This window comes from Gossypium hirsutum, chromosome D10 (assembly GCF_007990345.1).
Source record: "Gossypium hirsutum isolate 1008001.06 chromosome D10, Gossypium_hirsutum_v2.1, whole genome shotgun sequence".
Taxonomy (NCBI): domain Eukaryota; kingdom Viridiplantae; phylum Streptophyta; class Magnoliopsida; order Malvales; family Malvaceae; genus Gossypium; species Gossypium hirsutum.
Window position 1 is genome coordinate 64,176,507 of NC_053446.1, and position 11,900 is coordinate 64,188,406.

An 11,900-nucleotide genomic window follows, 5' to 3' on the forward strand; every position below is an offset into this window, starting at 1 on the left:
GAGAAGGGAAATATTGTCAATTTCCCCGAGCAGGGCAAGACGGTAAATAAACCTGAACCTGACCCTAACCCAAACCCAATCTCAAAAAAGCCCAAATTTATTGGATCGGGTTAGGTCGGAACGCATTGGTTTCAGGTTTTTTTCCATCCCTAAATGCATATGGATTATCACAACAGAGAATTTATTTACTCATTGAATTGGGATTGGTTTGTATAATATAGTGACCCCCTATGGTGTACATTACTCTCACTTGTTCATGATTAAAATACATTAGGCAGCCTCATTTTGAGACCAACAAATGCAATTGTCCCAACGATATTTTCCCTCCCCCCTAAATCATATCAACATCCATCTCGAGTTAGATTTTCAACTCTTATAAATTGTTTTCCATGACAAACAACATGCAATTTTCCTAGTTTAGCGGTGCATTCTCATCACACGCAACATCCACTAAAATCAGTCCCAGGCCTAAAGGTTACAAAGAAAGAAGTGATCACATGGGGTTAGAAAATGCAATAAATGATATGATGTAGTTGACAAGAGTTAACACTCCCCATAATACAATACAAAGTAATGAGATCTTCACAGCTTTGTGGGAATAAGAACTTTCGAGGCTATTACAATAAGTTAATAACTTTACACAACAAGGGTCTAAAACAAATGCCACAATTATTTGAAAGCTGTAAAGAAATTTGCACCAAGTAGGATTCTTAAGTACCTTCATGAGTGGCTGGCTGAAGTGTCCATTTTCAACACAGTAAAGGAATTAAAAGTGAAAATGATCTGTTATCTCCTCAGTTGCCGCTGCAAAGCAGAAAAAAAAGACATATTACGTTCATAAAATTCTTAAATCATGATCATCTGGCAAACTCATTTGTCACCCTTGGACATTTTTACATAACATGATTAGAAGTTAACAGGCAAAGAATAAAAATCTTTCCAGAAAATTTATGTAGACCAATGGTCAAAATATTATTCATTTCATGTTTGACCTTTAAATAAGACACGGGAAAATAGCAAACAAGAACATACTCTTGGCTCATTGTTAGCTGCTCGGGTCTGTGCACTAGATGCTCTATCTACATCTGGTATTTTCTCTGGATTATCATGCTTGTAAAATGCCTGTAAGGCCCTCCCCACGAACGGACGAATTATATTCACTTCCATAGCAGATAAATTTGGAATCTGGCCAATTTCAAGAGATTAGAGGCAAAGATATGAAGGGTAACACAAAGATCAGTGAGGAAATCCAGTTCATCTGAAGCATATTAGGAGGAAAAAATTTTAGCAATGTGCCTAAATATTGGCGATAATAAGTGTCAACAAATTCACAATGGCAGGACAAAAAAACCATACTTTCACAGCAGATGTCCCACTGAACTTCTCCAAGCTAGTCTCAACTTTATGAATCCGTACATCCCTTATGTCTTCAATAAGAGATCTCACCTGTAAAATGGATTCATGACAATCTACTTGCAGAAGTCAAAAGGAAAATAAAACTAAGCTTAAAATAATCCTCTAGCTCACCATATACATGTCAGGAATGTCTTCACGTGCACTGCCCTCCACAAAAAAGCAAAGTACTTAAGACTTCATAACGTTAAATTGTATGATAGTAAGAAAAATGTCAAGGAAGGCTTACTGATCAAAGAGAAGTCTAGAGATCTCCACATAATGAAATGGAAGCACCTGAAATGCCCCTTGAGATTCTCGTTCTCCTTCCAAAACCCGTGTCAAATTTTCTAGTCCACGACAAAAAGTAAGAAGAAACTTACAACATATTCAAAAGGCAGAACTGTAAAATAATACCCCCAACCAATAACCTAGCATATTCTCAACTCAACTTCTAAAGCCCTACTTAACGGTACATGTTCCCCAAACAATGAAGTTTAAACACTTCATGATAAATGGACTTGTCCAGATAAAAACTCAAGTCCTCTTCTTGCCAATGTAAAAGTTGGACCAGCCAACAACACAACAAGGCAAGAGTAAAGGAATAAAGACACTTGTGCTTATAAGCTATTCGAACTCAACTCGGAAAAAAAACACTCAATGTCATCCCAATTATTGTCTAGTCAAGCCCGAACTATTAAGCGAGCCAAATTAGAATATCTTAATGCTTGAACTCAAATTAGACTCAAGTATCTCCTAAGCCTAATGTTTTCTTTATTTTAGATTTCGTTCGTATTGAAAAATTTCTACTCAAAACACAAACTCAAGATTAAGCTCAAGTATAAATAATTGAGCTTGAAATTGAACATGAGAGTTGAGATCATATTTTACTATTTAGACAAACTTAATTGAGCAAGCTAAAACAATTTGATCTTTATTCCAAGTCAAGCTCAAGCTTTAAGAGTTAAACTTGATCCAATTCGATCTAAGCTTCAAGCCTCAAATTTCAAGTGGACCACAAGCTCGAATTGCTTACAAAGTGAACTCCGGTTAAAAATCGTGATGGCACTACGGAAACACGAAGCAAACCTAAGTAAATACCAAAACCATCTCCTATTTGAGCATACAGATGAAAATATATGAAACAATTTCACTTAAAAGGTGACTAACCAACTGACATCCACTGAGGAGGCCGAATCGCGCATTTTCCTCTCTTCTTTAAAGCCACCGCGAGCCACAACGGCACCTGGGATGCTATTTGCGGTAAAAATGGACCAAAATCACCCTGTCATTTTATCATAATCATAATCAAAAACAAATTACCCAAATAATCTTTAAAAAAGGGATAGGACAAACAGATTTGAAGATTACGCAGATGAAATTGAGGGGATCCATTCGCATGTTTGGGACAATCTCTATCAGCTCATCTTCAGCCATAAATTCCACCTAATTTAACCAAACAAAACGAAAGATTAAGTAAAATGACCACTTCAAAAAAGTAGAAAGTGCAACGAAAGAAGGGCGGGAAACCTCTTCGGCTGAGAAAAGAGAGATATGAGGATCAGATTGGCCAGCCATGTCCGCAAAGCAATCTAGGGGTTTTTCAAGTCCAGAAACTGGATGAACTGGGCAATAATTTAGGCTTCAGAGATTACTCAACTGGGAAACTGACTCAGAGAAACCAAAAGGAAATGCAGAACTGAGTTGAGACTCGCCCGAGTTGAAATACTGAGTCTAAGAATCGGTGTTGACGGAACCCTATATACCTCTTTCTCTGTCTTCTTATTGGCGGGAAACTATAAACGCTTCACAACGCGCCAAAACCAAAACAACGATTTTAAAAAATTTCAAAATATTTTTTTGATGAAAAAATAAATTAAATCATAATAATTCAAACATGAAATACAAATATACAATAGTCATCATAGTTTTAGAATAAATATTTCTATTTTCTTATTTATGTTTATCTCTTTTTTTCTAATTTTTCAAAACAAATATTATAAATTCACTTCCTTTAAAAAATAATCAATTTCATCGTTACATCAAATATCACATTTAATATAATATCATGATTTATCCAATAAAAGTTTATGACAGTTAAATTATCATCTTAATTTTAAATAAAAAATTATTTATTAAAGAATACAAGAATCCTTTATTATTAAATTATTTTTGGTTTAAAATTATTTGTTAATCGTTCATAAATATAATAATTGATTACTAACGCATCCAATTTTATGTTAACGGCATAATCAATCAAGATAACATATAGCAATGGAAAGAGAAGGAAATTCATGACTTTCATGACATTCAGTTTTACACAACGTTGACAACCTAAGTTGACCATGAACAAGCAGCCAAGAATTAGAGTTAGTTGTTCGTTCCTACACTGAAAGAAAAACATCACAGTTTTCCTCAATCCTCGTCTTCCTCGAAATCTGAGTCATCATTAACTTCTTCCTCAGTCTCGGAATCACTGACAACATAAGTTGTCTTGGTCCGGTTGGCCCTTTGTGGTCTAGCTCTTGGTTCCACAACCACAGCTACTTCTTCATCTTCATCGCTATCGATTTCCGGCATTGAAGACAGTGAAGAACTGCTCGTCTTCCCCAAGACCGAACCGCTTTTCTTGTTGAACGGTGACGCCCTCATTTTCCTCACTTTCTTTTCAGGCGATATCCCTGAACCCTCAGCTTCTGCTGCAGGTTTCAGCATTTGTGTCAAAAGCTTTTGTTGCTTGCCCGCTGCTGGACCTCTTTTCTTTGCTGCTGCAGGTGGCTTACTGGCTTTTGGAGCAGCCGGTTTTCGTCCTCCTTTCTTTGTTGCTGCTGGAGCTGGCTCGACAACCTCCAATTCTCCATCGCTGATGTTGATTTCGCCTATGCTCTCGGATAGAGAAATGACGGGATTCTTCTTAGTAGCAGCTGCCCTTTTGGCAGGCCCTTTCTTTCCAGCAGGTTCTTGAAACATTTCAGTTTCCATATCTGTGAGACATAAATAACATAAGCTCAAATTCGTCATGATTATGCAAATATAACATAAGCTCAAATTCACGTATAGCTTAAATACCAGCGGAATGATCAGGAGAGGAATCGATGTTATGCTTGGCAAGTCGCTCCCTTAGATCAGGAATATCAAAGTCGTCGTCGTCGTCATCATCATCATCACTATCATCCTGCTAATAAACATGCAAGTAACAAAAAGTCATCAGTTGAAAGAGCACCAGGCATATATATAATCATATATAGGAAACGAAGAACCAGACCTTCTTTGTCTTCTTCTTTGCACCGGCCCGGCCTTTGGGTTTAACAACAGCAGGAGCCTTTTCTGTAAAACAGAAAGTACAACCTTGATGAATAAAATGAAGTATGAGAGTAAAATGGGAAATAGTAAATAGAATCACAAGCAAGCTGACCTGCTTCCATTGCCGTCGTAGACGAAATTTCTGAGGCTTCGGAAACTTGTGGGTCATCTTTCTTGTTTACCTTCTTCGGGTTTTTAGGTGCCACCGGTCTTCGAGCCTTCTTGCCAGCTACACCTCCCTTCGCTCTGTTTTTGCTGTTCTCTTCTTCTGCTTCCAGGTCTGCTTGATCTTGCTCCTGATTATAAGAAACAGAATACATCAAAACACTGGTAAATGACAAGTAGACAATTTAACTTAAAACTAGTTCTTGGTACATACGTCAAGTTGCTTCTCGAGTTCTTCAAGATCTTTCAGCCATAAAGACTTTGGAGTGTGTTTCCTCAACTCTTCAACCTCATGCTCAAGTTTATCCCTATCAGAACAAAGCTCTTGGACCTTCTCAAGGGTCAGAGTACCGATTGCCATGGATAAGAGATAGTCATAATCACTTGCCCTTGTTGCTTCAGGGCTAAGTTCAGGTTCCCCTTCATGATCAATATCCCCCGCCACTGCTACTTCAACAGCTTTCGTTTTCTTCGGGAAAGGAGTAAACCCTTTTTCTTGCAGCTCAAGGAACAAGTCAGCTCTCTTCCTATTGTTCACAATGATGTTCCCCTTAACAACATCAAGGATAAACCTGACTTTGTTATCCATTTTCAATAACTCGAGTTCAAGAGTGTCCAACATATGTTTCTGCAGCAAACGATACAAATTTTAATCTATATCACTGTTCAAACATTTCAATTACTCAGAATAAGCTCAAGTGAGACTCACCCTTCGTTTCTCGTAAAATTCAAGCCTTAAGTGATAAAATTCGTCAAGTACTGCAGTAAAACAAATTATGGTCAGATTTCGACAATTTACATGGGATTGTTACTACATTAAAATACGTAAAAGTGTGGCACAGACTTTCCTCAGGGGTGTCATATTTCTTAATCATCCCTCTCGAATCAAACAAGTGCATGTTACTTGTGCTAACAGTTGTTGTTAGCTTAAACTTCTTCATCAAACCCTCTTGCTTGGCCAACATCATGTTCTCTTCAGTCATGAAGACCTCAAAATGCACAGTTCTATCATCACTGTATTGCTTAAATTCCTACAGGAGATATACTAACATATCAGATGAAAACTCTTAAAAGAAATGTCAATCGAAAGTAGAGAAAACTACCTTGATGAATGAATCATTTGCTGTTATGACTGATTCCAAAAATTCCTTATAATCTTGAGTCCACCTACGGAGTGGAAGTTCAGTTATTTTCAGTGTGGTCTCATCAACCTCCTCTACAATCCCACTTATAGTGTAGGTAACACCAGATTCTTTTGACGCAGTTTTCTCAATAGTCCCTTTGAAACCTCGGTACCACGGATGCATGGGCTCCATTGGTTCACCATTCAGCAAACGCCTCACATTTGCCACTATATCTCTTGGATTATAGTTCGGGATATAAGAGCTCCATCCTGTCCCAATTCCTTCACTTCCGTTCACGAGAACCATTGGTATAATAGGTACATACCTGAAAAACAAGAACAAAGGAACTAATTTTAATGTATATACGATTTCACAGCAAAGCATTAGGTACAATGAAGTAAAATTTACCAGGAAGGCTCAATGGATTGGCCATCTTCATTCAAGTAATTGAGCAGGCCATCATCATCCTTGCGGAACAGATATCGAGTAATGGTAGTAAGATTGGTAAAAATGTACCTTGCACTTGCTGCATCTTTGCCACCCTATGAAATGTAAAAAAATTAAGCATTACATACGTGGGAAAAATAGTAAACATGCTCATAAGATGGCATAAACTTATACAATTTCTCAACCAAGATGAACATCAACTAACCTGGTTACGAGTACCAAATTGACCCCCAGGACGAAGAAGGTTTATGTTGTTACTGCCCACAAAATCCTGGGCCATTCCAACAATGGTACTACAAAGACTCTGCTCACCATGATGGTAAGCAGAATGCTCCGAAACATAACCCGAAAATTGAGAAACCTTTGCCTCATGTACAAAATTCCTCTTGAAAGCACAGAAAAGGATCTTCCTTTGACCAGGCTTCAGGCCATCAACCATGGAAGGAATTGATCTTTGAAGGTCAGCCATGGAAAACAGAATAAGTTCCTTATTAATGAAGTCGCTATAATTGATGAGTTTCTCATTGTGATCAAGGTGCGTGCCGGGCTGTAACACAAACGTAAGAAAATTCCACCAAGATCAGAACTTAGATTCTTTAGAATCAATGCATTTTAAGTTAACAAAAACTATAACTATTGCATACCTCAAACTGTCGCAGCCAATTCTTCCTCGCTTCTATCTTCTTCTTACTAAAAGCAAGCTCGATTGCATCACCATCCATATCACCTTCCCATACAAACTCTTTCATGTGCTTATCAATATCTTTGAAGTATTTCTTCCCTTCAGGTCCTGTGCTTGTTCCCAACCCCTGCAACATGATAACATTAGTGAAAAAAGGCTACAAGACCGTGAAGAGTTAAACAACATAAACAAATACACAAACCTTATAGTACTTTATTCTCCAGCTCTTTGCATTAGTCCCCAAACTTTCCTTCCAAGCTTGGTATTCAGGCATCGTATAAAAACATAACTCCTCCTCCTGTTTGTTGACTTTGCGAGTAGCCTATACAAAGAAAAGGCATTAACAAAAGACTCTACAAAACATCAAACATGTACATTATTACTAACCAAAGACAAATACAGACCTTCACTATTGGAGTTATAAACTCAACCATGAATGATTTAACTTTTAGCAAAGAAGGCCAGAAGGAATGAATAAAATTGATCAGCAGCCCTTTGATATGAGAACCATCATGATCCTGAGAAAAGTGCAGAGTTTGAGATTATTTACAGCAACATGATAGTTATTAGCATGTTGGCAAATGAAGATAGTAACCGAAAGGAAAATAAGGTGAGAAAACTGCTTTGAAGCACTAAACCTGATCAGTCATAATCATCAAATGCCCATATCTCAAAGATTTGACATCAGTATACTCCTTGTTCTGCTGCAATCCAAGAATTCGCTTAAGATTCTGTATTTCAGCATTCTCCATTAACTGCTTATGGCTGGCTTCCCTCACATTCAGTAGTTTACCTCTCAATGGGTAAACACCATAGTGGTTTCGACCTACAACAGAAAGACCAGCCACCTGCAACAAAAAGAACCATTAAGAAATCAAAACCACCCTAACATAGTTACATTGTGTAAAGAGAAATGCATCATACTTATAAATTTATTATGAGATTTTAATAAGGCGGCAACTTACAGCAAGAGATTTTGCTGAATCCCCTTCCGTCAATATCAATGTGCATTTGTCAGAATTCCTTCCTCCAGCTTCATTAGCATCATCTAGCTTGGGGATTCCTCGAATACTTCCTGACTTAGTTCCATCAGTCTTCTTAAGATCTTTGCTATGCTTGAATTCTGCCCACTGGAGCAAATTATCCACAACTCCAGATTTTGCAACTGCAATCAATTCACCAGCCGTGTAGCGCATATGTAAAGAAATTTATCGCTAATCATAACTTAAATACAAGTGAGCTATATTAACAAACCTTTCTTCAAAAAATCTTCAGGAAGTTCACATTTGGAGCCGAAACTGCTCTGACGAAGAGTCAAAGTTTCCTTGGTTTGCGAATCAAAAGCAGGGTTGTCAATAAGAGCATTGACAAAAACCCACAGATGATTCTTCACATTATGTGCTTTGACATTAGCATTCTTGTTCTTCTTATTTACAGCATTCATCACATAATTAGATATCTGGTTGGTAACATAGTCAACATGGGTTCCACCCTTGATTGTAGCAATACTATTGACAAAGCTGACCTGGTAAGTACAGCATAATCAAGAACATTAGCATAAACTACTCTCAAAATATAACCTCAGAAACTATTGACAAAGCTGACCTGTTGAAACTGCCCTTCGCTGAGACTAACACAAACTTCCCATCTTGCATTAACCTTCTCAGAAATCCTGGTAAAACAAACATCTTTAAGTGATTAAGACACATTCAATTGTAACATAAACAACAAAAACACCAAATGAAATTCATACTACAGACCTTGGGAGAGGCTCGCTCTTATTTTTAGAGGCAGCACTAAGGTAAAGGTTGACATAATCAAGAAATGATTTCACGGCGATGCGTTTCCCATTCAACTCAACCTTGACGGTCTTGCCAAGACAACCAGCTAAATCAAACACCCTCTTCCTCATCAATGCAACCACATCATCCTCCAAGTGAGTCATGTTAAATTTGGCCAAGTCAGGCTTAAATGTAACCTTTGTCCAATTCTCACCCTCTTTACATTTTGTTATAAGAGGCTCAGTTTTGTTTCCCATGTTGTTTTTAAATACCTACAAGAAAAACAACAGTTCACCTTAGAGCAAACCATTTCCAAGGAACCAAAAAAATACTATTCATAACAACTGAAACATTAAACCTAAATTATAGATGTAGTTTCGTTTCATATTTTAAACCGTCCACGTTAAAAGATTACTATCACTTAAAGCTTCAACCATAGCAATAGATACACTACAGCGAAATTTCATATCAACAATCAAGTAGGAAAAACCCACATCCATACACGCATTTCCTTTCTCATTTTTGCTTCCCAAGCCTGGAACCAGGAAAAATGGATCATAAAGTAAGCTTATTTCAAATCACATCCTCAGTAAACAAAACCATTTGCTTATAGCTTCAACCATAGCAACGAATAGACAACATGGAAACTTTCAAATTAATAATCAAGTAGAAAAATCCAACATCCATTTATTCTCGATTTCGCTTTCCAAAACAATAACCTAAAAGAAATGAAAAGAAAGAATACCTGCTTATACTTCTTCTGCCGTTTTCCATCAGCAGTTTCGATAACAAACTCAGTCGAAAATATATTCGTAAGCTTAGCTCCGTACCCATTTCTCCCACCGGTCGTCTTTTTAACATTGTCGTCATAGTTACTGCTAGTCAACAAATGGCCGAAAATCAACTCCGGAACATAAACCTTCTCCTCCTGATGAATCTCAACGGGAACTCCATCCCCGTTATTGTAAACGGAAATCAAGTTCTGCTCCGCATCAATCACCACTTTAATGGAATCCATGGATGGATCCCGTTGTTTATTATCGGCGGCATTGACTAAGATCTCGTCGAAGATCTTGTAAAGTCCCGGGACGTACTTTATGTCTCGGTGGACCATCTCATCGTTCTCGTACACCCATAGGCGCTGAGTGTGCTGTTCAATGGAACCGATGTAGGTATCGGGTCGGAGAAGGATGTGTTCTAATTGGGTCTTCTTTTGGTAGGTTTCCTCTATAGTTTTTGAGGCTTTAGTGTTTACATTGTTGCTGCTTTGCAGCGGGAGCTTCGAATCTGCAACCATGGTGACTTAGGGGTTTTTTTTCTTAGAAGGAAGGACTTTTTCTTTTCTTTTCTTTTCTTTTTTTGGGGGGGGAGGGGAGGGGGATTTGCTGATCGGAGAGTAACGTTGCAGAGAGGGAGGGTTTAATTTGAGGAAGGGGCCGAGCAATTTTGAATTTGATATTTGAATTTTTTGGGCGGGATTTTTGAAATTTTAAATTTTAAATAATTAAAAAATAGCTTTGTTCATCGCTTGGAACTACGATGAGAAGTGAGACCATCAAACGGTTGTGGTTTGGTTTTGTGTCATTTGTATTAAATTAAGTTTAGACTCAGATAGTTTCACTAAAAATGACTTCAACAAAGATTTATTTTTTTAGAAAAATTAATATTTTTTTATTATTTTGATAAAATTATATTAAATATCTCCTATTATTTGGAAATTTTATTGAAAATATTTTATAAAATATATTTTTAATTAAACAAACATATCTTCGAGATTTTATTATATTTTTATTGTTTAATTGAATTTATTTCATAAAGTTTATTTATATTAATCATATTTTAGTTTCAATTTATCTTATTTTACTTAATTAAGCTTAATTGCCTTAGATAATATAATTTTTTAGATATAAATTTATGTTTAATTAAGTTGAAAGTGGTAAATATTTATTTTGAATATTATTTGGATCAGTAAAGGTGGGTTTGGATTGACGGTGTATTTACATGCGGTTAGTGCAAAAGCAGCAGTGGCGGTGATATTAGATATTATAGCGATACTGTAGCATGAGACAAAAAATAAATTAAACGCACTACAGCGCAGCCCACCGCCCATCCAAACCCACCATATGTTGTAAATGATCTAATTTGATAGAAATTTAAGTAAGAAACAATTTGTAAATTTTTGAATTCTAAGTGTTTGAGTAGTAAAATCTAAAACATTGATGCAGTGACTAAATTATGTGATTATGAAATATGATAATTTGGAAAGTTAACCATAAAATAGTAAAGTTTGAAACTATAGGGGCTAAATTGTAAAGATTTCAAAACTTGAGTTTTAGGACAAATTTACATTATTTGAGATTTTACAATTTTGAAAAATAGAATATAAAAGTTTAACTTTTCAAAAATCAATGACTAATTTTATGAAATTTTGACAATTTTAGTTGTAAGGACTAAATTATAAAATTTGGAAATTTTAGAAAATGGATTGTTTTCCCAAACTATACAAAATGAGGTTTAGGACTGAATTGTAGAAGAAGAAAATCTATTTTTGAGGATTTAAATTGTAAAATAGTAAAAAACTAGATTTTAAGGACTAAATCATAAAATATATAAAATTAGAGTATAATGAATTATTTTCTTCAACAGTGAAGAGAGCTTTCTCTTATTGCTCTGAAAGCTTTCCCTTTTTGTTTCTTCGACAATGAAGATAGTAAACAGAACCTTGTTATTTTGGAAAATGTCTTACAAACAAAATTTGGTAAGACATTTTCCTTAAAAAAGCCTAAATTTTACCCTTTTTTGAGCAATAATTTTCTTTGGTAATTCATTTTTCACCAAACAGATACGGTAAAAAAATGAAAATGTTTTACGGAAAACATTTTACATGCAAACAATGGACCCTATGAAACTTTTTAAAAAACTGTAACCACTAGAATTAATTAAATTGATGATTTTTTATTTTAGATTTCGATTTTTTTATTAGTTTATTATAGTTTGCTCTAATTT

At 36.0% G+C, this 11,900-nt stretch overlaps 2 protein-coding genes across 3 annotated transcripts; both read right to left on the minus strand.

Moving 5' to 3' along the window:
• Positions 1-503: 503 nt before the first annotated feature.
• LOC121222574 (DNA replication complex GINS protein PSF2) lies at positions 504-3,160 on the minus strand. The gene is made up of 8 exons (XM_041103593.1): positions 2,923-3,160; positions 2,764-2,838; positions 2,563-2,677; positions 1,643-1,742; positions 1,528-1,558; positions 1,357-1,446; positions 1,033-1,185; positions 504-804 (listed from the first exon to the last, which is right to left on the minus strand). The coding sequence occupies exons 1-8, from the start codon at positions 2,968-2,970 to the stop codon at positions 787-789; spliced, it is 630 nt and encodes a 209-aa protein (XP_040959527.1). The 5' UTR covers positions 2,971-3,160; the 3' UTR covers positions 504-786.
• Positions 3,161-3,667: 507 nt separating this feature from the next.
• Positions 3,668-10,314, minus strand: LOC121222575 (DNA topoisomerase 2). 2 transcript variants are annotated; one of them, XM_041103596.1, is made up of 19 exons: positions 9,640-10,314; positions 8,874-9,166; positions 8,719-8,785; positions 8,368-8,638; positions 8,079-8,278; positions 7,752-7,961; positions 7,518-7,631; positions 7,316-7,435; positions 7,076-7,240; positions 6,637-6,978; positions 6,393-6,526; positions 5,964-6,309; positions 5,705-5,891; positions 5,570-5,619; positions 5,075-5,488; positions 4,808-4,991; positions 4,658-4,719; positions 4,462-4,567; positions 3,668-4,376 (listed from the first exon to the last, which is right to left on the minus strand). In XM_041103596.1, exons 1-19 carry the CDS (start codon positions 10,189-10,191, stop codon positions 3,808-3,810), a joined length of 4,386 nt encoding a protein of 1,461 aa, XP_040959530.1. In that variant the 5' UTR covers positions 10,192-10,314; the 3' UTR covers positions 3,668-3,807. The 2 variants fall into 2 exon arrangements, with proteins under 2 accessions (XP_040959530.1, XP_040959529.1); XM_041103595.1 differs by having other exon boundaries at positions 4,462-4,570.
• Between the last annotated feature and the right edge of the window lie 1,586 nt (positions 10,315-11,900).